Consider the following 27,963-nt stretch of genomic DNA (forward strand, 5'->3'; position numbering starts at 1 on the left):
TTTGGGTAGTATAAGAAATCCGCATGCGAGTGGCTAGGTTTTCTACCTGCCTGTTCATAAAGCGGCAAATTAAAACAAAGTAGTGAATAAAAGGAAGGAGTCAGGATTGTAGTAAAGAAGAGAAAAAAGTCTTTAGTCTGAATATCCTTTTAACCTTGGGGGATTATGTGGGATGGTACAATAATAATGCACAAGTAGAATTAGAAAAGTTGCAATAACAAAAAGGGCAATGGTACAGGGATGACAGGTTTAAAATCGAAAAACCTGCTTCACTGTGACTGTTTTGTGTCATTCATAATACACGGACTAATATTTGAAAATTTACATGTTCAACATTCAACATGTTTTGGTTTCAAGTCTTGTGTAGAGGCAGATGGCTTGTTCACTGGTCCACATAATAACCCTACAGCAAAATCCTGTTGTCCAAGTATGAACCTCAAAATAGGCCAGACAGTTAAATATTCAATTAAAAATAAAGCTATTATCATTTTTTGCAGTGGTGAGAAAGTTTTTGAATTATCTTTTGTCTAGCTGAAACATGTGGCAAATTCATGTCTTGTTCAGCCAATATTCAACAGTTTGAAACTCGATTTAGAGAAAATGCTTAATAGACAATAAGGATTTCAATACTATTCATTCCCTCTTTCTTGCAATGTAACAGAACTTTCAATACATTTGGTCTTACTAATATAAGACCAAACATATAGTAGTACATATTGTATATCCTTGTTTACGTTCTAAAAATAACCCAAAATAGGTGAAATCCACAAAGTAGTCAGCTTTATTTTTTACAATTATTCTATATATTTTGCATCTGTAAAACCCCTCACCACACACTTTATACACTTTTTTCACACAGGCATTAACATTTTCTCACATTTCTCTCTTGTTTAAACTCTCTCAAAGTTCAAACCTTCGTAGGCGTCTTTGTCGGTGCAAAATGTTTCATCGACATTGTGGGTTTTGTCGGGGAGAAAACTTGCAAACATACAGCACTTCAGAGTCACACTGCGATCCAACATTTATGTAAATTTGTCTGAACACATTCTGTACTGTAGAGGAGACACGGCACGGAGGAGACTGATGGACAATGGTCTACAGTCCAACAGCCAATCAGGACGCACGACACAATGCACGCTTATACGCTATAAAAAAAACAAAAAAAAACACGTAAAATTGCACACAAAAAAAATCCACAAAACAGTGAGACCGTGAAAGGTGAACCGTGATATAGTGAGGGACAACATCATATATAATAAATATCTTATAACAGTATATATTGATCAAGATAATTCTGAAAACAATCAGACTCAACTTTATCCTCTGTCCTCATTAGTTCAGCATAATTTTCTGTCCAAGTTAGTATCTGCTTTTGATATTAATTTTGTATTATATATTTACTACGCCATTCATCTATTTCATTGGATCCATTTTATAGGACATATAGTTGATATTCAGTAAAGCTTCTCTGTAACATGGATTTGCATGTGGTGCTGCTGACAGACCACAGAGACTACTGGCTACAGGCTGTTACATGGAATTGAAGAAGTTCTGGAAGTAAAAAAAAGGATGTCACCAAACACAGTGTTAAACAAAGGCAGGCGACTCACAGCGAGAGAGAGAGAGAGAGTCGAGGGAGAAAAGTATGCCACCGTATTTGCTGACACACTTGTAGGAGCTCTGGTTTTACGTTCGGTGCTGATCAGTAACAGAACGTGAGCAGAGAGTAATACGGCTCAGGTCCTTCAAGTGTGCAGAGACCAGGGGAGAAAACAGGGAACTGTGGAGTTTACAAAGCAGATCGCAGTCCTTTGTAACCAGTGTCAAAATGTAGCCTTCAGGGAGTGCATGTCTGCTCTTATCACCGCAGTGCAACTCAAATGGTGGAGGCAGGCTTGCACTATGCTTCCCACGAGAAAACACAGAGTAAAGGGATTGTGTTTAAACTAGTTCAATATATATAGCCATAACAGTGTATATGGTTTTATAATTTTTAATAAGAATGAGCAGCAAATGCCAAGTGAAGTGTAGAACCTTGTGGGAAACAGGGAGGCTTAAGTGGCTGATGTTTCCGATGCTGCAGTAGAGAAGAGACTGAGTGTGGTGCATCGTGCATATACTTATTTGATGGGGTAAACAGTGGGTTGGATGCTTCGCGATGTGATTGGTTCAGAGGTAAATTGCAGACTGATTGGCTGGCATTTGATTAGAAAATCTCAAATAGGTAACGGTAACTAGCTCACTGTGTCTCAAAGCTAATAGTCATTTGTATTAAAATTGGAAAACATAAAATAAACAACCTATTAAAATTTGAATTAATTAAAATAAAGACTACCCAGTTGTTTTACATGTAGAATACTTCCATTTGTGCTGTAGTTTTAACATTTATTATGCTTCAAAATTAGCGTTAACATTAGCATTGAGACACAAACATGTCTCTTTCTAAACAGTGTTTAACATGTAGTCAATGACATCCACCCGCTGCTCTCTGTCCACAGCATGATCTTTAGATATTTAGTCATTTTAGCGTGACTCTGCAAAAACCTCATAGAGAAAAAATTGGACAGGAAGTAGTGGCGCTAACAATGAGGATGCCGAGTGCACAGAGTTATAGGGTTTAATTCATAGACTGTATGTATAAATGGACATAACTAACCTGCTAGCCGTCATGTTCAAACAGGAAATGATCATGGCTGTGCTTCTGGCTCCAATTCACTTTACATAAGAAAACTGTCACCCCTCTCTCTGTAAATGCAGCTGTCAGATTCATCGTTTTTAACTTAATATGTTTGTACTGACCCACTCTACATGATCCTTGTATTTTTATTTCGCTATTATGTCCACAACTCAAGAAGAACTTTAATAAGAGACAAATCAGACAAATAAGAGACAAATCATCCTGCTCCACTGGTTTAGCAGGGGGTGGGTGCTTAGCAATTCTGTCAATCATACCTGTTGCTAACGCTAACAGTGCAGGTGGGAAGGAGAGTTACCTTCAACATCTTCATTCAAGATTGGCTCTTTGGTTACTATAATACTCACGGTCGGAATTCTTAATATGGAACTCGGCTCCAAAATCGCTCCTACAACAGCTTCATTTGACCGGAGTGGACGCTGTGGGTGACGTCACTCTCACTTAATTAATTTCGTGATACAGTCTATGGTTTATTATAACAAATAATACAACAATAATCAGCATCAGAAGAGTCGATACTTGTTATTTGGGCCATAAACAAACCAAACCAGAAGATGTTTTACCAAAAAAACTATGACATTATCAAATGAAAATGGCACAGGAATGGTATTTTTTTAAACATTCTCCCCAAGTTTTATTGGCATTAGTCTGGATAAATAACACAAGACATTTCAAAGGTGTAACAGAAATAATCACCTGTCTTGTCAACTGAAAACATACATATAAATTGTTCATTTCCTATTCCTCAGTGTAAATATGTTGCCTTTAGGGAGGTTTTGTTTGCTCTTACTGCCTAAGATTATATGGATGATCGTCTTTTCTTATGAATAATCCCAACGTCTCAATGGAGTTGAGGCCGTTTCCAGGCACAGGTATGACCTTGATAGTGCTTCTATATAAACAACAGTCTCTTAGCTGCCAGAGAACACTCCTCAGGTTTACCTCAGGGAGTTTTAGCGCAGTAGCAGTTGGTAGTACATCAAACTCAAGCCATATCCACAACTATTGCAGACACTTTTTACCGATTGCTGTTGCCTGGACATGCTGCTCCTAAAAAGATATGGTGCCGAGGAGTCTGGCCGAGTAGGTGGCAGACGAAGAGATCAATACTTACGAATTAAAGTGACAATACCTAACAGAAAATAAAAATGTAACCCACAGAGTGAAATTGATAGTGCAGGTTCTGACACAATATGAAACAGATAAAGGTGGATCTAACAGTTTTACAAAGCTGACAACAGTAAAAGGCCTTATTTGTTTTGAAGGTAACAATTTGCCATCACTAAATTGCCAAAGGATAAAATTACACCATGTAATTAATCAAATGAACCAGCTCAAAGTGGCTAATATAGATATTCTTTCAGCTCTTAGCAGCCAGAACTTATTTTTAGTTTGAAGGCCTTCTAGCTCAAAGCATAGGTTTAATTTACAATATCAGATTTTTGCACTTTTTATAATACGTCACTGAGAATGTTTATCTAATGCCCTCTGCTGGAAACACTTGGTGCTAACGGGTAGGCGATTCATAGTGAAGACCATTTGATCTCCAAAATGATCAGAGCCGCTTCATAATATACTTTTTTACTGTTTCTTCCAGTATTTTTTTCTTTTTTGTGTGTGTGTGTTAACAGCTTTATAAGACGGATGAAAGCTCACTTCCCGACTGCTTGCTAATCCTCGAATTGGACTCTTGTTACTGGAAATGTCGTCATAAACAGATAATAATTCTTAACGGCCTATGACTTTGGCTCAACTGTTACTTCTATTGTTTTTCTTTACGCCCTTTGCACAGTGTAAGAAAATATCTGCCCGTCTCGGTTCCCTTCATGCTGTTATAAACTCTCTTCTCCACTGGAGTCACTCTCCGGTCAAACATCCCATTTGTCCACTTAACTTTACGACTGTTTTAAGTACTCTAGGCTGGCTGCTAATAGTATGTTTACATTGTGTAGGGAGATGGGAAGAATATTTAGTTTCAAAATAAAATATAAAGTGCCAGTAAAATGCCTAATGTTTCCATATATGTGCCGGCTGTTATCTGTAAATTACTGTTGTAGCGAGAGTAGCCAAATATTGTTATTAACGCTGGTGTACTTAGTTTTAAAACAGTGAAAGGAGGAAGTATGTGTGCTCTCGACACAAACATCAATGTTTGAGCGGTCAGATCCAGTGGCCCACAGGTTGGTAGTGTGATTCCAGTTGCCACAGAGGAATACTGTGTCCTTGGGCAAGACACTGAACCCCCCCCCCCCAGTGTCTGCATGCACTGGTGTGTGAATGTGTGTGTGAATGGGTGAGCGGTTCCTTGATGTAAAGCATTTTGTGTGCCTTGAAAGTAGAAAAGTGCTATACAAAAACGTGACCCCTTCCAGTTTACATCCACCTTACTTGTCCTTAGCTCTCACAAGCCTTTGGCACATCATTAGTATTCACATGCGTGATTTTTTTTTACCACCAGCACAACTTTATAGCAGCTTCAGATCCAAAAGTGAACCAGCGTGGGCTGCCCTTGCACAGTCAATCAGCTCCCATCACAAAGTGTCATATAGTGACTCACACGGCTCTTTCATATTTTAATGGATTCTTCAGACCCAAGTTTAGTTTGTTTTCATACCTGACAGTTTCAACTGCTCATTAGTGCTTTTCTTCAGAGTGGTCATGTGATGCAGCTGTGACATGTCCGGTCACCTGATTTAAACTGGTTTTGGCACTGGCTTCCTATCAATGGGGACAGGACGACAGCGCCATCTGCAGACTGACTTCTTCAGGACAGTGTCCCAGGTGTGTGGGAGTAAAAAGGCCCCTTTGTTCCTGTTAAAAGTCTTGTGGACACGTTTCCATATTTCGATTTCCTCCTTAATCCAGCAATGATGTTTGTTGTCCTCTGTCCTAATGATGTTTGCTCCGTCTCAGTCCATAATGTGTTTTTCTCTTTTACAATGGTCAAACTGTGTGTAAGCAAACTAAACCTTGGTCTGAAAAAAATAATCTATTCAGATAAATTATCAGAAGACCAGATGAACATCAATGGACTCTGTGGCTAGTTTGCAATAGATAAACTGTTTCATAAGAGATTTCTGATTACTACAGCTTTAGGCTTTTCTACCTATTTAAGTAAAAAGTACTCACCAAAATTATGTGAGAAAAAATACAAAAGCAAAACCTGACAATATTTATTTGTCAACATAAGAACATCTATGTCTCACTACAGCAGGTGAATATGGACCAGTGGATTCACTCTGTCACTGCATCCAACAGATCAGTGTGTGGATGCAAAACAACTTTCTCCAGATAAACTCAGACAAGTCTGAAGTCATCATCTTTGGCCCACAGAAACATAGAGAAAGTGTCAGCAGTCACCTCCAGTCCCTCTCTCTAAAACCTTCAACTCAGGCTAGAAATCTAGGGGTAACAATGGACTCAGACTTGAACTTTAACAGCCACATCAAATCAATAACATCTGCAGCTTTTTACCACCTAAAAAACATTGCAAAAATCAAAGGTTTATGGTCAAAACCAGACTTAGAGAGACTTATTCATGCATTTGTCTCCAGTAGGTTAGTGTAACGCCTGTTCACTGGCCTCTCCAAACGAGCCTTAACACAGCTGCAGTACATCCAGAACACTGCTGTACTAAACCAGGAAGTATTTCACACATGTGTCCTGTGCTCAGGTCTCTGGCTCCTGTGGCTCAGAGAATAGACTTTAAAGCAGCTCTGTGTGAACAAGTCTCTCCATGGACCAGCACCAAAGAACATCTCCCACATGAGCCACATGAACCATCTCACACTCTGAGGACTAAACCAGGACTAAACCAGGACTAAACATGGGGCAATCTGTTAATTTTATGATGATTATTTGTGATTATTTATGCTTTGATTTGTTGTATTGTGATTTTAATGTCTTTCTTATTACGTAAAGCACTTTGAATTACTTTGTGTACAATTTGTACAAATAAACTTGCCTTGCCTAAAACTAATGCAGCCAGTAGCCATAAAGTATGATAATACGGTAGTACACATGTTTGCAGTGTAGCCAAAACAGTAAAATAAGAGTACTGTTACTTCAAAATATTCTTACTCCAGGGAGGTTTAAAAATGCACTATAACTTTTCTAGTAGATAATTTGCCTCCTGCTTGTCTCCATGGAGATTTTATTGCTTTGCCACAGTGTAATGCACATATTTTCAACCACCAGAAAAGTTACATAGTGCCCCTTTAAGAACCATTTCTATTCCATGATAACCCCACACTGCCAAATAATCAGATTTTTCTTTTCCGGATGAGAGAGCTGAGAAAAAGTCACGGCTTGGTGCTAATAATTTTAGAATCCAGACCCCACAGACAGACCATAACCCGGTCCGCATTTTATCTCTGAAAGCTGGAGAGAGGAGCTGAGTGGGGGTCCGGCACACCTGAGTAATCAAATGAAGGTGTTATTTGAATGGGATTATTTATAAGAGCTCTTCTGTGTGTGTGTGTGTTACAGATGGCAGAGTGGAGGTGTTGAAGGAAAATGCTCTACTCGGGGAGATGTCTGCGGGGAAGGTGTTCGGAGAGCTGGCTATTCTCTACGACTGCACCAGGACGGCCACTGTCAAAGGTGAGTGTCCCCACGGGGAGCTGGGGGACTAAGTGTGCATGCCAACTCTATTGAAATTGTTTGACTTTGGGTCGCCATTGTCTTTTATTGCATGTTGGTGGATCAAGGATTCTCAGATATTTTAACCATTAAAGTTATACAACCCTTAAGAATATGGTATTTAGTAAATGATAAAATAGTTAATCTATACTCAGTTTAGTACATAAATGTTTTGTAGAATTCATTTTCAAAGTGCTTTACAGTTGTCCATTACTCATTCACAGTCAATGGTGGCAAAATGTATCTGTAGCCGCATATGTCCCGGGGCAGAGACATGGTTTGAAGTATGTGCCATTGGCCTGTTCAACCTGAATCACACTTATCTGGCCAGTGTTGGGAATTAACCAAATACATGAACTGAAAATACATATTTAGAGTATAATTTTTTTAATTTTGAACACATTTAAAATCAGAGACCTACATTGCAATATTTAATCACGCAATTTAAGCTTCAAACTGTAGATCATCAGTAAGAAAAATAAAACACTGCTCTTGTGGTAAGTGCTTCTGCAATTTCGCCTTCTCTAATCAGTGATAAAAGCATACAGACACGTTTTTTTTTTTAAGTCTATGTCACATTTTTACACTGTAATAAAGTGCAATTCAATCAAAGAAAATGAATGAAAGTATTCAGAATACAGTACTCCATTGGAATATATTACAAAATACATTGACATAGTAAACTTCCCAACACTGCATATGACATATCCTCACAGGCAGGGACTGGAGTGTCATTATAGGACACACGGGGATATGAACTGAATAGAGTGGGACTGAAACAGGTCAGAAGAGTGCCAATAACATCACAGTTAGACTAGAGACTGTTCCGCTCCTTTGTCCTGTAAGAGTGATACACAGTGATAGCATTGTCCCTCTCTGATGATAAGCCTCCTCCCTTCAGCGAGCTCCACATTCCCAGTGTAGTGTGCCTCCTCAGACTCCCACAGAGCTAAATGCCAAAGTGTAGTGGCTGGGTTCTTTCATGTGTCAGCCCCTGCTATGAGCGATGAGCTCCGGGTGAACGGGCTGTCTGTCAGACTAACTGTGAGAAAGCTCTGGTCCAGTGAAGGAGTGGACCAGGCGGTTGGGGACAGAGGACACATGCTGCTAGTGCTAATGACAGACATTATGGTGGCACAGGAGTTCTCTATAAATATTACAGTCAGTGGAAAAAAAAGAAAACAAAAAAACTTTTAATTTAGAGTTGCTACAGTGAACCACTTGATATTGCAGCTGCTGATTTTGAGTACTTCTCCTGCCTGGAGAGTCAAGTGTCTTGTCAGGGACACAATGAAAATAATATGTTGGTTACAAGAAAATATTTAGATACAATTACACTACAATGAACTGTTGTTTTGTGGAAATTCACTACTTCCCAACATTTTTGTATAGCGTTTGGGTTAAGGAACGTCTGACGGGGAGTCATGAAAACTTTGAACAGCAAGTTTACCAGCGTTATTCTTTGGACTCAACCATGGGGTGATGGATTGCAGAAAAGCACAAAAGCGAATAAGCCCGTAGCACCGGAGCAGTGCAGAGACAGGGACACACATCGTGCCTCATCCAGAATCACTGCAGTGGACCTGCATGCTCCTCTAGGACATGGGACAGATGCGTGAAAGGCCAGTTTCACGACAGTTTTCACGCCAGTCAGGGCCAAAGTGTCGCAGATCATATATTTTTTCACTGCTACTTTGAAAATAAGTAGCAAAAATGCCCTGTTTTGCATATTATAGGATCACTCACAGGATCAAAACAGTACTGCTTCTTCTTTAGCATCTCTCTGTAAAAAATTACATAGAGTTTTTGCTCCACTTTTAGCATGTTTAGCTGTTTACCACATGAGCAAATGCTTCATAAATGAGGCCCTATATATATTACCTCCAGTCCAAGGGGAAAAAACAAGCGGCTCATCTTTAAGTGGGAGTAAATGACTTTGAGGCATTGGCATTTTGATTAGTCTGGGTCTCAGTGCTTCCATGGTAATACATTCAGCTGGGAGTGACCCCTTGCTGCCGGCACTCACACATTTAATAAAACATGTATTGACCTGCCATATTCACCATACATTGAGCTTTTGCCTCTCTCCGCTTGGGATGTAAATTTGTGTTTGACTGATATTTACGCGGGGTCCCTGTAGGCCTCACAGGTGCACCAAATCAACAATGGTAATGAGGATTGCACAGTGAATTAGTGGACATCCCTGACCTCCCTTGTGTGGCTGATCCTTTGGCAATGACCGCTCAACCTCACCAAACTTTTAGATGCGGTTGCTATGGTAACAGGCCAATGGGATAAAATATTCCCATTTCAGGCTTGTCTCTTTCAGTTGGGACGTCTTGGTTTATTAGTACCGAGCCTGGGGAGGTTTTCCGTCTCCCCAGTTAGCACAGGAATACGTCAGCGCTTCAATAAAAAAGCACAGCATGGAACATATGAGGTAACTGTGGTCTATGGGCACAAGCTGTTTATTCTGTGACAGCTTTACTGGCTGTCTGTTTTGTGTGCTTAGTTTCTGTTAAAGTGGGAGATCAGAGGAAAGGTATTCGGTGTGCATCCTTTTAGCACAGACTAAAAGTTCTGTTACTTATAGTTCTACAATACGGCTGACGTTAAAAATGACACAAGATGTTCTTATTTGCAGTGATCTTTTGTAAGCTTTGTTAAGAGCTTAAAGGTCCTATATTACACAAAAGTGACTCTTGTGAGATTTAAGCCATGTTAGAATGCTGTTACCTCATCAAAAAAAATGTTGATGTTATGTAGTGGTAGTTTTCAAGTTAACTCCTTTTACTTTTATTTCAGTAGAGATCAGCAAGTCCAGGCCTGAAATGATCCAAATGATTCTAGTGAAGGTGTGTGGAGTTTAAAAACCCAGTGGAGCACTTCCTGTATTACCGCATGGCATCACAAGGTGGAACAAGTGTTAAACATGTGTGAATGAACCAAAACACAACTGTGACGAGGAAACAACATTATAACGCAGATCAGAAAATAGCTTAATGTGGGCCCTTAAACTTCACCACAACATTTAGGAGCTGATCATACAAAATATACATTGTAAGCCAAATTTCAAACTTGATTTTTGTTACTAAGGAAAAAGCTTCATATTCAGTACAGATTATTTTGAGTAACCTACTTGTAAAGGACATAAAATTCTGATGTTTCCCATTACTGCAAGAAAACAATATAGATATAGATATAGATAGAGATATAGATAGAGTAATTATCGTGACACGGCTACAAATATAACAATGCTGTTTGGCTGCTATCAGATTACATTGCTTATTATATGAAGTGCACCCAGTTCAAGTCCCAATTAACCAGGTTTCATTTAAGATATATATATATAGACTTTACCGCCTGCAGTGTATATACTGGGCCCCCTAAGGACATATGCATAAGTAATTACATCTGAGTAGACTGGCGTCTGCTAATGTGCATTTGAATGTAAAGCAGTTGATCCCTATGCAGTCCTTGGAGGTAACTGACACTATAATATTATTAATGCTAACTGGGATAATGAACACTGCGCTTGCAATGAGTAACCCCAGTCGCCCGGCTGTCCAATCAGAATCCATCTCCATACAGCCTCATGTAATCAATGCCACAGAGATAGGTTTAGTGCAAGGTCAAGTGTAATTACTGTCTGTATTGTAATCAGGAATAGAACACACAAACACCCTTGTAATATGTTGACAACATATGCATAGCAAGTAATAGATAACTTTCAAAATGTTGTATGAAATATCATTTATTCACTAACTGAACTATTCTCAGGAGTGCAAATTACAATGTGAATAGAATTAGTTCACCTTGACAAAACATTTAAAATTATTTTTTCAAGGTTCTGTCCAGTCTGTATAAAAACTGGACTAAGAGTGTTACGTCACCCACCCATTCAGCTCCAGCCAAATGAAGCTCATCAAGACTAGCAGTTATAGGGGACAATTTGGAGCCAAGTTCCATATTTGGAATTCCGATCAAGAGTATCTTAGCAACCAAAGAGCCAATCCAGAGCGAAGCTGATGAAGATAACGTCCCTTCCCGCCCACACCACTGGTTTAGCACGGATCGGACACTTAACAACGCTGTCAGTTAAACCTGTTGCTAACACTAGCAGGAGCGACCTCGGGGAAAGAAGGTGCCTGATTTGTCTGTTATTAATGTTCATATCTTGATTTGCAGACACAATAGTGAAATGAAAACCCCAGGATCATGTACAGCGGGTTAATACAAATATATATTTTTTTAATTACGAGCCTGTCAGCAGCAATTACAGAGAGAGGAGTGACAATTTTTTCAATTCTGAATTGGAGCCAGAGTCAATGGAGCTGGAAGAGTGCCCATGATCACTTCCTATTTGGAACAGGGTGGCTAGCCGGTTAGCTATGTCCAATTATATATACAGTTTATGGTTCTAAGAGTTTATCTTATATTCTTTATATTATATCATGTGTTCAATCTGTGTTGGCAACTTGTGAAGACCAATCAATAGTTTATTTATAAAACCATTGTGGACGATCAAATTTGACTTAAAAAAAAAATCTGATTTGACTGATAAAAACTCATTTGTATTTTCACATAAATCCACAGAACTTAAGCATTTTTGTGATCAAATGTTCATAATCCTGGTACTTACTTACAGTGTTATGGCTGTGCCAGTGCCCGCCCCAGCCTCACCCACGTCCTGCTGTTAATAAAGTACAAAGTTGAGTGTCTGAATGAAAGCCCCTGTGCAGATGATTGACTAATGAAGCGATTAATAAAGCATCAGCAGTCCCGGCGCTTGCCTCCTCTCAACAGTGTCCATGATTAAAACTTAGTCATACTGAAAAACAAGGCAAAAAACACCAATAAAACATCATTCAACTGTGTGGTAGAGCTGACCTTTATTTACCAAATATACCAAATATAATTATATCTTATTAGAAGTATTTGCATAGTGGGAATGACTTGCATTTTGAACAGTTTACAGAGAAGTGCAAGTAGAAAAGTTTCAGTGAACATAAATAAATAAAATAAACAGTGCTGCACCTGGACACCCATCTCTAGACTTGGTCAGGACTTACCTTAGCTGGAGAATTATGCCTCTTTTGTTTTGGCTTAGGAGAAATGACCATGTTGTGGTCACCTGTAAAAGCATTTTGATGATGACGAGGGCCACTGTGACAATAACCAGAAGCCCATATGGTCACTGTGTCCCTGTGCCAAACATGTCACTATTGATGTCAGCTGTGTGTGACAAGAAGAAATCCAGAGAACAAAATCGATCAAGAACAATTGCCACCAAACTGCTTTGCTGTAGGGCAAGCATCACGCTTAAAATGTCTGTGTAAATGTTCAATGCGATCGTAATGGACCCAGCAGACCCCAAACCAAAGACAAAATATTACTTTGATCTGCTGCTGTGCTATCTTTGTAATCTGCATCAATAAATGTAATTAGATTTTAGAAAAAAAAAATAAAAAAATGTATCAACAAATGGAAAATACAAAATCAAATTGCTTCTCGGGACTGAAGAGATTTAGTTGTTTATCAAGAACAGAATGTGCCGTAATGTTCTATTTCAATATTCCCAAAAATTATTTTACGAAAAAAGGAAAAAAAGAAAATTATAAATTGACTCTCAAATAGAATTGTGACTGGTGCAGAGTATTTGCACACTTCATTTTGTGGTGTGTAACATTGGGCTGTTTCGTGTCAGAGACATTATCAGGGACTCATTTGGGTGATTTATAACAGTAAGAGTCACACTGCTGTTTCAGATCATCCTGTGCCGTCTGGAATTGAAGCTAAAGCAATTCTTTTTGTACAATAAAGGTAAAGTGCCTGATAGATTGCACATTTAAGTTTACAATACAAGACACTGAATTATACGGAAATTCTGTTTTAAAGTCCCAATCATAGTTTTGTTTTTTGTTTTATTTTAAGTCAATCCAGTCATGACAGGTGAGTCTGAGTAATGTGTCATATAAGGTATCATATTTTGTAATAACCCTGGTCATCACATCCCCTTATCTCACTTGCGCAGATCTGTGGGACAACTTAATCAGGTTTGATTTCTGTTTCAGAGACAATCTTCTGTGATGTTTTTGTCAGTGTAATCTCAACAAAATCAAATTTTGTGATGCTTTTCCAATGTGCCACCAAGATTATATTTGTAGACACAGGTCAGGGTGGATAATTACCTCTGCTTATACATTTTATCCATCCGCTACGGCAGGGGTGGGCAAACTTTTTGACACTCGGGCCACAAAGGGCTCCTGCATCTCAAGTCACTGCAGGAGATGATGGGGGTGAAAAAGGAGCTTCACAAAATCAAAAAGGTCACAGCAAAACCAAACGTGGCAGACTTGGAGTTGCAAAAAGTCACTGCTTTGCTCCAAGAGAAAGAGAAGGAGATGGTTGTCCACATCAGTGCACATAAACAGCTGAGAAACTCCAGAGCACGAGCGACAAAACCAGAGCCAACGAGCAGAGGGAGGACAAAACAACGCCAATAATGGACAACAAACAAGCATCAACACTAGCGGAGATGCTACTAAAGACGAGATGTCCAGAAAGGCACTACTTTCAAAGCTGCAGTCGTCCAAGAAGGAGGTGTGCTTCCTAAAAATAGAGGAGAAGAATCTCGAATGTGCTCTTAAAAAAAGCCACAAAGGACACAGCAACTCGCGCAACTGAAAAGACGAGTGGAGGAGCAGAGGAGGCGGCCCGGGCTTTACCAGCGCTAAGGCAGCTCCAAACATGACCTTTGAACCCTGCATTAAGACAAAATAAAACTCAAACTACTTTAAATATCTGTTATTCGTGTTTTATTGTTTGACAGTCCAAACCTGACTTACCTGTTGCCGTATAACTGGTCATTATTATGAAGGATCTATGTTCCTGCCCTCACCTATGGTCATGAGCTCTGGGTAATGACTGAAAGGACAGGATCGCGTATGCAAGTGGCCGAAATGGGTCCGCAGGGTGGCCGGGTGCTCTCTTAGAGATAGGGTGAGGGGCTCAGTCACACGGGAGGAGTTGCTCTTACACGTCGAGAGGAGCAGCTGAGGTGGCTCGCGCATCTGTTCAGAATACCTCCAGGAGGCTCTGGGGAAGACCCAAGACACGCTGGAGACACTATATCTCTGGGCTGGCCTGGGAATGCCTTGGGGTCCCACTGGAGGAGCTGAATAACTTGTCTAGGGTGAGTGAAGTCTGGGAGTCCCTGCTTCGACTGCAGTCCCGGATAAGTGGAAGAAAATGGTTGGACTGACCTTTATCGTATACTTTGTGGAGTCCTTATAGTGACATAGTAGTAAAGGTAGGACACGTTGGGCAGGGTGATGGGACGTGGCGATATGGGCATGATAGGCTGATAGATAAAGACTCCTTTTGAAATAATTTATCCCTTAAAACAGTTCAAAAGTTTAGAATGGTGGCCGATCACACATTACAAATTACTCCCAGAAAAGTTTGTGTTTTCTATTTAAATCTGACTTTTTGTTTAGAAGTGAGATGACAGACAAGGCCCTAAATGAGAGTTATGAGTTTTTGCATAGGAAAAAGCTCAACTTACTCAAGTACTTCAGCCTAAAAACAGTAATAAACCATGTCTTAAAAGCTCCTGTATTCTTAAAGCCCTTTGCTGACACATATCCTTATCATAACTCTGGACTGTGAGAGGAGAAAATCATAGGGCCAGACTCAGAAGTGATAAATGTAGAGCAGCGTTGACAGACACCTCCAGGGAGAAGACAGAGAGAACGATTTGAGCCGATACAAAGACACCAGCTTGTTCAAAACGTCTATATCAAAATGTCACCAGTTTGAGAGGACAGGACACGACAGCAGCGTTTGATTCAATTAGGCTTGAAACAGAGTACACTGAGATCAAGTGAATAGAGTAAATACTACAGCTGTGGTAACCCTGTATCATTAACCTGATGTACAGTCTGTTAGCTTTTACACCTTCAAGCGTTTAACTCAAAGTGTTTTACATCAAGGAACAACGCACCCATTCACACACATTCATTCACCAGTGTACGAACACGCTGGGGGTGGGAGCTTAAATCGCACTGTGCAACCTGTGTCGTTTATGTCGAGAGCGGGAGTCAAACCACTAACCTTTGCCTCTGTGGACAAACACTCTACTGTTGCTCCTCATATTGATTCGTCCTGAATTACAATTTCATTTAGTCTTATTAACAAAACAAAACTAGGCAAATTTCTCCCTCCAAAGTCTGAATTCTGCTCCAAACAAACTACTTTTACTCACAGACAATTGGCTGCAGAAGTCTCTATTACTGACAAATAGAAATGACTGTATTTTACTAATTAAAATTCCATTAATTACACAGTGTTAGTATGGGGTCACTTGAACACAGAGGTAGAAATGTGTCCTCCTGAAAATGACAGTAGGAGTTTAGGGATATATGTAGGCCTGTCACGATAATACATTTTGGAATACTGGAATAAAGCATTATATAGAAACTACTTTATACCAATCATACAACAACAATGATGCAAAATAATCCTTGTAAACCATTTTTAAATAGACAGTATCAGTACGAGGGCAACAGTAGCTCAGTTGGTGTTTGTTCACTGCTCCCAGTGTCTGTGTACACTGGTGTATGAATGTGTGTATGCCTGTGTGTGTGTGAATGTGTGTTTTCCTTTATGTAAAGCACTTTCAGTGCCTTGAAGGTGGAAAAGCGTTATATAAAGATGTTTACCAGTTTCATGGCATGAGCTGCAACAAATAAATAGCAGAATGAAGTAATAATTAGCCACAGAAATTACCCTCTACAGCTCTAATCTCATTTTGAGTCCCAGCTTTCATGTATTGAACGATAAGTCGGTATAATTATCATGACAGTCTTAGATACACGTGTCTGTATCATTAGGTACACCTGTTCTGATTAGAAAATGTCCATTGTTGTCACAAAGTCAAGTTTAAATATTACAACAGTAGATGTTTGAGTAGAAATATGTTTTATTGAAATCAAACAAGACTTATGTGTCTTGTGCCACAGCCGTGAGATTCTATCAGTTGTATTTTATGAGGTGGATTCCTGCCATCATGTCAGACTGAACCATAATATTTGAAAAATGACAGTGAAAGAAGGAAATAAAAGCAAATTGAATTCCAAGTCATTACTAGCGAGCATAGCATAGCCTTGTATTGTGGTGAGAGATATTTGGAAACACAAACACAGGTTAAAGCATGCCTAAGTAGTCTTAGTTCTTTCAGTTTGGGAAAATGCTTTTAACTTCTTACAGTATATTGTAAAAGCAGCTACATGTGAAAATGAGACTGAACATTTCTGCCAATACAATTTGAAAGGCTTTTGTTAGATGAGAACCATGATGAAACATCTGTCAGGGCTTACAGTTTTCAGAGACATTGTTGGATGAGAACTATATGGAAACAGATCAGTATGATGGACAGCTGCTGTGGACGACGGTTCAGTGGAAGACTTTGAGAGCCAGAGCCAAAGTGTTTAGAGTTTATGCTTTATTAAACAACATTTTATTGTTTTTTTATCTGTCATTGTTCTTGGTACTTTTAAAGCATTTAAAATCAATCTCAAATGTCCTGTAGGTGCACATTACTTTCTTACATTACTGAATGACGACAGAAACATGCACCGTGTGATCCATTCTGACCTATTAGCTCGATGGCAGCTAGACAGGAGCTAGCACGGGCTCAGAGCAAAATCTTACAAACTTAACTTTTAGGAGCTTTGAGGATTTAAAACATTTAAAAATGTTCTGAAAACCTTTCGTGAAAGGTGTCAGCGCCCTGTCAGCCGAACACGGGCCTTTTGATTTCACTAAAAATACATTGTGGCTCTATGGGAGAAACCTTTAAGCGCTGCAGTTCACAGGAGCTGCAGCACCTATGAAGCGGCCTCTAATCAAACGTCCATCAGGACAGTGAGGGAGTGTCTTATCTAGTTCTTATTGTAAATCCGTGGTTATATCACAGCATTGAATGAATAACATTTTTTGCTTGTTGATCTTCCAATAAACATTTTCAATATTTTGTGCAGCTCTAGTGCCTAATAAATTGCGGACATAAAAATGTAACTGCAGCCAAAATGCCATACCTCGCTGTAGAAGTGCTCTCTTTTCCAAAAGTGTTGAGATGAAGTATGACAAAGTCAATAGTGGGCTGCTCTGAACACAATGACACCAGAGTGAAATCGATGTGGGGAGAGCGAGGGCTGTTTTAAACGGGTTTTGAATGTGGATTTGATAGTGTTTTCGTTTCGGTGCTGCCCGTTTGTGTCACAGCCCCATTTAAGACGCTTCGGAGTACCATCAAACTGCTTTGAGTTTTAACATTTGGACGGTTAACAACACTTATGTGAATGGCCACAAAAGGCACTTGTGTTGGCACTTGAATGGCTCTAACAATAAGATGCCAAAAAGAAAGAAAAGATGCCTACTTTAAGTTTACAAAGAGCTGTCTCTTTATATAGTAAACAGGCCTGTCACAATATATACTATACTATATTTTTTAGTACATGACAGATGGAACAATACTTTCTGAGGGTCAATATTTATCATGGTATTTTTTTATTGTACTAGTGGGAAATATTTGTTGAATTTTGCTGAAGGCTGAATAATGAACTTCTATGACTCATTACAGACACAGACTAACCACTAAAGTGTTGCATCCTGTTGTTTATTTTTTGCAGTTAATATTTATTTATTTTTTTTACAATTTTGTTGATTTTTACATTATCGTTTGGTTTCAGTATTAATGTTTATCATCTGTATTTATTTCAGCAATGTGTCAGACTTCAAAATGTGTTATCGTGACAGGCCTAATGGTAAATGTAGAACTTGGATAACACTTAATGTTAGGGCAGACTTATTAATAACTTGCTAACTGCTATTATAGAAATTAGTATGGTGTTTATTAGCATTTAATCTGCCCTTATTAATGTCTATTCTGCTGCTAATTAAACACTTACCGACACTTCTTCCTTATGAAACTGCGTATTACCTGCAATTGTACATGAATTATGACTAGGGCTGTCATGATAAACATCGTTCAATACCTGACAACGAAATGATATTTTTTGGATGTGTACTTTTTCTTTGCACAACTGAGACATTTTTGGTTATTTTTTGGCTATATGATAGAAAGGTTCAATAAATAACTTCTATGGCTCATTAGAGATGCAAACTAAGCACTAACGTGTTTCATTCTGCTGTTTATTTATTGCAGCACAGGATTTTTTAACAATATTGTAGATTTAGAATAGTTTTTTTGTGGTTTAAATCAGCTTTTGGGTTATTGTGTCACTTCATCAATATATCGCACTTCAAAATGTGTTATGATGACAGGCTTATCCTAAGATTTTGGTATTAAAGGTGATGTTAGGGGCCCGTAACACAAGAAACTTTTGTGCGTGTACAAAAATATCCTAAAAGTAACGTACAAACTAACATCATATACTTACAAGATGTTTATTAATAGGAAAGTGTCAGTAAATGCCTTTTTAACAACAGCATAAGCTCATGCAGTAGACACAATTAGATCAAATATATCTTTATTTCAGCGTTTCCTGAGGAGCAGCAGTGACTCATCGATGGTTCTATCCCCTCTGTAGAATTTGTCTGTGCACGCCGCTGTATTAATCAGTCTGTATTTGTGCAGGTGGGGCAGGTTTTGTTTTGTATGTTAATTTATATCACTTTGAATGTGCCTGGAGGTAATGAATTATGAATGTGTGCCACCGTAACACAGAATAACATGGGATTAAATCCAAGAGGGTGCAAAAACCCACCAGAGTGCTTACCTGTCTAGGGATAACAGATGGCGATTAGGGCCTTTGATATAATCTCTTCATTATGTACATTAATTTGCACAGTCCCTACTGAATAAATGCATACTTAAATACACCATCCTAAACAATAATCATTTTTTTATATGATTACATTTAAAGGTTCCATTTTACACAAAATTGACTCTTGTGAGTTTTAAATCATGTTATACATGATGTTACCTCCTCAAAAACAAACCTGGAGTTGTGTTTTGTTTCATTCACACATGTTTGAGTAACACTTTACTATTAGTCTGTCTACATCCAATGCTCAAAATGCTCTGTTCCACCTTGTGATGTCATGAAGTGGTAGTTAGCATGTTAACAACCATGTTTTACCTTTAGTGCAGTAGAGATTGGCAATTCCACATCTGAAATTATCCAAATGATTTTAGTGAAGGTGTATGGAGTTTAAAAACACAGTGAAGCACTTCCTGTATCAGCACATGACATCACAAGGTGGAACAGAGTGTTTTCTGTTTGAGAGAAGAACTCAGCCTAAAATAATATAAGTCAGAAAATAGAATAATATGGGCCCTTTAAACAAAAGCAAACATAATAATAATAATAATAATAATAATAATAATAATAATAATAATAATAATAATAATAATAATAATAATAATAATAATAATACATTTTATTTTAATGCACTCTTCATTCCATAGAATCTCATAGCACTACAATAAAACAAGAAATATAAACCAATACTAACTTGCTAAATGCTAAACACATCAACAATAAGCTTTTCTACATAAAAAAGGTCTTTAGATTAGTTTTTAAAAAAATCCAGGCTCTGTGTGGCTCTCAATTGAGCAGAAAGGCAATTCCAGAGTCGTGGTGCAGCTGAACAGAAGGCTCGGTCCCCCATCGTATGGAACCTCGTGGGGGGGACCTGAAGGAGCCACCTGAAGATCTGACGGTGCGGTTTGAAGACTGCAAAGAGATCAGGTCTTGCAGATACAGTGGTGCCTGACCAGTGATGCATTTATGGGTCAGCAGAAGGATTTTGTATTCAATCCGGGATGAAACGGAGACAGTGCAGTGATTTGTTCAAATTTTCTGACATGCATATGAATAATTCTAAAGATGTACACAATCCTATCACACTTTCAGGCCAAAAAAAATCTAAAAATATAGAAATAAACTTGGGTTAAAAGTTGACAGATTGTTGGCTCAGAGAGTAGGGTCTAATTTACAGGGTAAGATTATGTGAGGCTTTATCTTAATGACAGGACCGGTGTTTGAGCAGTCTGTTGAGCTCGCGCTGTGTCATAACTTGAGCATATGGGGGCCTTGGCACGCATCCAAACAGACGACTCAAAGACAATGTGTCAGCCCTGGAATCTGCGCTATGTTCGTGTCTATTACCCCCATCTGCACCGCCGCCTCCGCTTCTCATTCCTCTACTTTGCAATAAAGACATCGTAAACCTGGCTAGTCCTTCTCTGTGCAGTAGAGGTGTGGAGAGGGTAAGGCTCATGTTTAAATGAGTGGGGTTGTCTCATGCTTTTCCATTAGCGTGCTTCATTTCCTCCAGTACTCACTTTGGTTAAATGGTAATTGGGTATTTAGTTAGTTCAATGTTTGTGTCTATTAAAAAAAAAAAAAAAAAAATGTTGTATCTCTACCAGTGGTTAGTTTGTTCATTCTGAGAAAAATTAGTAATAGTTGTTAGGTTATGTATATTATCAAAAACCTATACACAAAATTGACTCTTGTGAGTTTTAGCCCATGTTATAATGCTGTGACCTCCTCAAAAACAGACCTGAAGTTGTGTTTTGTTTCATTCACACATGTTTGAGTAACGCTGCTCTCTCTTTTCCACCTTGTGATGTCATGAAGTGGTAGTTTTCAAGTTAACGTCTGCCTTTTACCTTTTGTTTTACCTATTTAAATGATTTTAGTGAAGGTGTATGGAGTTTGAAAACACAGTGGAGCACTTCCTGAATTACCAGATGACATCATAAGGTGGAACAGAGTGTTTTTTGTTTGAGAGAACTGCCTAAATATGCAGGTTTGTGTGTCAAACATGTGTGAATGAAACAAAACACAACTCCAGGTCTGTTTGTGACGAAGATGATAGACCTTTATGCTATGGTCATTTAGCAGTTAGCATATGTAGTGCATTTGTGTGATCAGTTTGTCCACTCTTGGCGACTGTAGTAACCAAATACTGAAATCACTACTTAGAGGGGAAATTTTAGCATTCTACCATGTTATAATGTTGTTCTCTCCCCAAAAACGTGCTTGAAGAGGTTTTAGACGTCCTCCATCGATGTTTCAGTGTTTTAGCGGTCTCTCCCGGGCCCCTCTGAACCCTCCTGATGGTTAGCTGTAAGATTCAGTGCAACGCTCAGCCCACAAGCCTTTGTCATCCACGCTCCCACACGACAATTCGCTATAAATATACAAAAATATGATGCAAAACTGTACACAGCAACTTGACAAACCTGATGCGATGTTCTGTAGTTTCATGCGGAGAGCAAAGCCAGGGGAGACTCAGAGTGTCAAAAATGAAACTGAAAACATGTTTATACATTGTTTTTGGTGAAAATAGCATTTTCAAGGCAACATAGCAATTAACACCCCAGAGAAGTAAAAAAAAAAACAACAACTATTAAATTTTATACAAATGCAAAATGTATTATGACCAGCTTAAAAGAACTACACATTTCTTCACAAAAAAACATACTAGACAATTTGATACTAATGATACTCCATAAAATCTGATTTATTTGACAAAGTGGGACCTTTCCTGAATAGATTTAGGATGATCTTGATTATCTTGAGTTGAAAATCACATGCATCTGTTTATTATTATTGTGGCACTGAGCAAAATTGGTCCTGAGTATCGAGACTTCTCCTTAGCATCAAAAATACATGAAGTTTAGTATCATAACAACACGTATTATTACACGTATTATTATAGTAGTCTGCAGTTTACAATCTATAAATCACAATGCAATAAAATCTATATTGCAACAACAAATCTGCTCATCTTTATATATATATCATAGATTCATTATGTACTTTCCATTTATAGAGGCCATCAAACTCATATAGTGTAATATTACTCTAATTTAGCATGGGACCAGAGCTGGTGCAGTTATATAGGGCTCAGATGAGAGGATGGACCGAGCAATCTGAAGAAAATGGTGCTTTAATGTTGCCTCGGGGCATTTTGTTTCAAGCGAGTCCACACCATGGCTCTCCCTCTGCCTCTCATGTCTGCTGCACACAAGGAAATAAATAAAAGAAGAAGCTATAACACAGGCTAACTGCTTACGATAGTCATAACGTACAAAAACTGTTTCAAGGACAGATTAGCGGATATAACTCAGCTCTCAATTTAAAGATTCCATGACTTAAAACCAAAAGTAACGTTTTTGTACGGCTGTAACGAGGGTACGGCTGTGGGGCAGACTAGAAATGGATCTAAGACATTTGTGAAAAAAAAAAAAAAAAAAAGCAAGGAAATGGTCTTTATAGGTACGGGGACAAACTCAAGGCCCGTGGGCGAAATGTGGCCCGACACATCATTTTATGTGGCCCGTGACAAAGTAAATTAAAAGGTATGAATGTCTTAAAAAATCTGTTTATCATTAGATACACAGTTACATAGCCATTTTTCTATGCAAATTCATATGCAATATTTGTAACTTCAATAAGTAATAAATATAGAAATGGTTAATTAACAAGATTAAAGATTGCATTTGTTTTACATTACATTTGGTTACATTTACTCACATGTATCTTACAGTTACATCTGGGCCTTTGAGAGCAACCATTTTGCTGATGTGGCCCTCTGTGAAAATGAGTTTGACACCCCTGTAAGAGAGGAATGTGTCTTTTTATTAAACACACTGTATCACACATTGTATCAAGCTCAAATATTCTAACAGGGGCAGATTGTGTTCTAGCCATAGACTGTAACTATAAATGGACATACAGTAACTAACCTGCTAATCGCCGAGTTTCAAACAGGAAGTGCTCATGGGCGCACTTCTGACTTCATCGACTGGCTCCAATTCACTTTCTATTGAAAAAACGTTGCCCATCTCTCTGTAACTGCTGCTGTCAGACTCATTGTTTTGGTCTTAAAATGTTTGTATTAACCTGCTCTACATTATCCATTTTTTTTGCTACTTTGTAAATCAAGATATGAACATTAATAACAGACAACAACATGTCTTTTCTTTATCTGCTTTTTAAAAAAAAAAAAAAAATTAATGCTGATTCATGTTTTGTTATTTTTTATATGTTCTGCCATCCTTGAAATTAATCATCTTGGTGCAAATTGTGATGGTCAAATATTTCTAATTTGGAATCACAAACGTTTTCTGAAAATCAAAAGGCAAAAGAGATTGAAAAAATAGACTGCAAATAACAATTGACCAAAGCCGCCAGGAGCCAGATAAGTTTGGATTTTTATTGCAGCACTGTACAAAAGTTCACGACAGCAGTTGTTGCTGTGAATAAATGAATGAATAAGATTATGAACACTGACTTGGATTCAAACTAAACAATTGTCAGTTCATTTTACCCCATTGAACCATACATACTGCAGTTGTATATAAATGTATGTACAATAACTGCATACAGTACAGAAATACATAAAGAAATGCATGGAGGTATATGTAGTAATTTCCCCTTCATTAAAGTGGAACTAAACACTAAATGTACTTGTAAACTGTGCATATTGTGTTTTAATAACATTGTCTACGGTTCCTAGTATCAGTCTCAGTTTTTTTGAAAGTTTTAGTGCAAGTTTCTCATTACAAACACCTGGCTGTGGGGGCGGAGTTTGAAGTGTGGATATCTTTTTGCAAGTCAGCAACTCAGTTTGAAATGTGGTGCAATTTAAAATGTTGATCGTGTTTAAATGTGTGCACTCTATATGTGAGGGAGTTACTGCAGCTCTGCACTCCACCCAGAGCTCTGAGATCAAAACCAGGCTCAAGACCAGAGGTGACAGAGCCTTTTCTCTGGAACAGCGCCCTCTGCCTGTCAGATCCTCTCAGTGTGTAGTGCAGTTTAAGACCAGACTGAAAACCTAAAGCCTACCTGTTTTCCCTGGCATTTGGTTCTAGCGAGGCAGGATCTCTCGTTTTTTTATTGTTTTATGTTGTACTTTATGTATACCTTTTGGCATCGTACCTTTAAAGTAAAATTTAATTGGATGTGGGCGGAGTTTAGATGTTTAGCCCCACTTTAAAAACCTTGTACTGTATTTTCATGATCCAATAATAAGAATGCAAATGTGAATCTGAGACACCAATTACTGCAATCGTGTATATTATGAATCCCTTCCATCTGTATGCATAACATGTTACACAGCACGGCCAATTTGCATAAGAAACGTATCATCTTTGTAATTTAGTCAACATACAGTCATATGGAGGTATCATTTCTTCTCATTACTCTCATAATATGTAATGTATATTCCTGGATTCTGCCTGTAAATGGTGACTCGGAAAAATAAATGAAGTGTAATTAATTTCAAGGATGACATTCATTTCCGTTTTGTGGCAGCTATCTGCGAACGGCATGAATCACTCCCTCAAGATGAGATTAAAAAACTCAATTTGAGAAACTTAGATTGAGGTGTGTGGTGGAAATTGCACTGATTCAAGAAAATTGTGGTTGTGTTGTCTAAAATTGGGCTTTGTATTGTTAGCAGTAAACAAACCAATAGTCCAGGGAACCAGTCAACACAAGTCCAGGTGTGTTTTGTTCATTTATGAATCAGTGTGTCATCAAACTGCATCAGCACATTTGTGTGGAGCCACTCTGCTGGTCCTTCTGTTCTCCTTATCTTTATTGAACATATGTGGTTAAAAGTATAGCCTATTTACACACATTTGTTTAGGGATTTCTAATGTAACAAATAAATCCATATAGAGTGAAATATTATAACTATTTAAATTTCATCTGGCACACACACTTATTAGTAAATGGTCTTTTCTACTTCTAAGTTCTCAAAGCATTTTACATTAAGAAACCACTCATCCATCATCTGTGGGAGCTGGAATCGTACCACCAACCTGTGAGACAGTGGATCTGACCTCTCAACCAAAGATGTTTAAGTTGAGAGTGGGATTTGAACCGCCCACCTTCTGATCAGTGCACAAACACTCGACCAACTGAGCTACTGTCGCACCCAAATCATCAAATTATTACCAAATTCTATAAAAAGATATTCTGTGTAAGAAGCCCCTGTCTCACAGAAGGTCAGAGAGACTGAAACATTGTGCTAATAAAAGTAAATGAAGAGTGAAACAGTGTGCGGGAGGCTTCTTACTCAGTTTTCAGATAAGTGCCTCTCCTCTAGGGCTCAAGATTCATCTCAGTTGAATTGAAATTGTAATTTGAATGGTCGCACTTAGCAAATCGCAAAGGCTGCAATTATTTAAGTAACATAATTTCTTCTGCAGACAAAAAATGCTCCTCTCTTATGGAAAAAAATGCTAACCCTGTAGTTCAGACCTCATGTTCAGAAAAGCTACGATTCTTACATTAGTTCATCAGTTCAGATTTGAATCTTCTGTCAAATGTTAATACTATTGCATAAGTCGTATATAACACTTTAAAACCCGCTCAGTCGCTTTAGAATTGTGTGCTTTATTCATTCACTTTATTTACTTTATTCATGCAGAAGTGAAGCTGCCAATCTGCACAATCAACCCCTCCGACCACCAACACTCACACAGACAGCACGTTCACACAAGGCAATGTGGGTGAAGTGTCTTGCCTAAGGACACAAACACAGCCGTGCTTAGCTTTTTGAGATCTGGCTTTGACAAGAAGGTTTGGTCACAACAAGGAGGTTTGGTTAAATACTCCTGGCCGTCTTTAAAAAGTGAACTTTAAACAGAAATCTGCTGTTTAAACTTAAATATAAACATAACGAATTAGATATTTTTTCTAAAATCTAAAATTGTGCAGCCGTACTATGCACCTGTTCACAAATCAAGTGTGCAGAGTTCACCCAGAAACAAGTACATCTATAAAAATACATCAAATAAACAAGCTAGTTAGATTTTGTTATTTTAAGAGCACATTATATGCCAAATTACATGAACGACTTCCTCAGTGTTGAAATATATGACATATTTTCAAATAAACTATGAAAAATTTGGCATAGACTGTCACCGTAGAGAGAGTTTTGTTGCTTCAAACCCCTTCATTTCCTCCCAACACTTTTGTTTATCCGTGACCTACAAGCTCCGCCGACTCAATATGATAACCTTTAAAAAAACAAGCGCACAATCATAACACCATAATGGAGTGCCAACTATTTGCATAAACATGTTTCCGACGATTGAAATTTGGCTTTGAATTCTCTGCAAACAAAACGCGCAGAGATCTAATGTGGAGCATCATTAGTTGTGCACACTGGAATAATGACATAGCAGTTCGTGGCTGGCTTCTCAGGAAAAATAGGGTTTGTGAGTATAAAACGTCGTCTTGTTGTGGCAGTTGTGATGTGTTCAGTTGAAGGGAGTCTATAGTGAGCACCTGTTTAAAGTGCACATATCACACCATTTCTGATCTGTGTTTTACTGTTGCTTCCTCATTAAAACACACCTGAACCATAGAGAGTGAAAAAACACCGTCTAACTTGGTCCAACCACAGCCGCTAATTAGTATCACATTGTATCTCTCAAGTGCAGAACACATCTCCTTTCAAAAATTCTCATATCATTCAGAACAAAATAACTTCTTTTACCTGAGATAAATAACAGTTTAGTGCATGTTTGTTTTGACACAAAGGACCATGCGTTTCTCTAATTCGTTAATCCACCTGTCAATCAAACGGGGTGGACAGGATACGGTTCCAGACCCTCCCGTGTTTGTTACATTTTGCTAAAGTGTGTGGTTCTGCCTGGACACGTATAAGTAATATAGTACGCTTAATAATATAGGCAGTTTGCATGATTGTTATAGTTGTATCCATGGTTTTCAGAGTGATGGAAAGTTATCACTGTTGCCATAGCAATTAATATACATTTTGAAGTCTGATCTTTCTTTTAACTTGTTGGAATATATTGATCACTGCAGCCAAAGGAGCTCAAAGCAGAAATAAAGGATCATTTTTGGATTTTTGTGTTAAGAATGGTAGAACATTATACCATATCCTTCACTATCATTGGAGGATAGGGACAAAAACTTGCACAATTTTTATTCAATAACTGACGTTGAAAGAAAGTTTAAACAACCTAATGGCCAGAACTGCAATCAAAGTTCATGGAGATGCTGAAAATGTGTCTGTGTAAAAGTACAAAACAATTTGCTGTTTTTCTCATCTGTCTGAAATCCTGTGAAAAAGAAATGCTATTCCATTATTATCTCTAGGACAATTTTGTGTATTTTAGTTGAATGACAGCTCCACTTTTTCTGGGCATTGCCATTATAATAGATAAAACAAGTCTCATACATCAGTGTTCATTGTCCAGTGAGGCTGTTCGGCTTTTAACCGTGGGTGTTTGGTGACAGAGGGGCGGCACCAGATGGATACATTGACCTGAGTAGCGACACTGTTGTTAATTGGCACACCGTTGATTGGCGACAGCAGGAAGAGCCTCATTTGGGTCAAATAGCTAATGTGCTGTCAACAACTGCTACAAATGAAGGATTCTGCCCTCTAATAAATTCTGCCTTGTTGTTCGCTAAAGATTTAACTGAAACATATCACGCCAAATTCATGTTTTGTCTTTCTTTGTCAGTTTAACTTTACAGATTATTTAGACTTATTATCATAGCTCTAATTTGTTGACTCTTTTTGGATCATGTTGT

The 27,963-nt window shown here is 38.3% G+C and overlaps 1 protein-coding gene across 2 annotated transcripts in view; it reads left to right on the forward strand.

The window, feature by feature from the left end:
* LOC117382184 (cGMP-dependent protein kinase 1-like) overlaps positions 1 to 27,963 on the forward strand; it is a 169,686-nt gene that overhangs the window by 59,951 nt on the left and 81,772 nt on the right. For both annotated transcript variants that reach the window (XM_033979277.2, XM_033979276.2), the window contains exon 3: positions 7,184 to 7,297. In XM_033979277.2, coding sequence (XP_033835168.1) covers positions 7,184 to 7,297 — 114 coding nt within the window. The remainder of the gene's footprint in view (positions 1 to 7,183; positions 7,298 to 27,963) is intronic.

Source organism: Periophthalmus magnuspinnatus, chromosome 15 (assembly GCF_009829125.3).
Source record: "Periophthalmus magnuspinnatus isolate fPerMag1 chromosome 15, fPerMag1.2.pri, whole genome shotgun sequence".
NCBI lineage: Eukaryota > Metazoa > Chordata > Actinopteri > Gobiiformes > Gobiidae > Periophthalmus > Periophthalmus magnuspinnatus.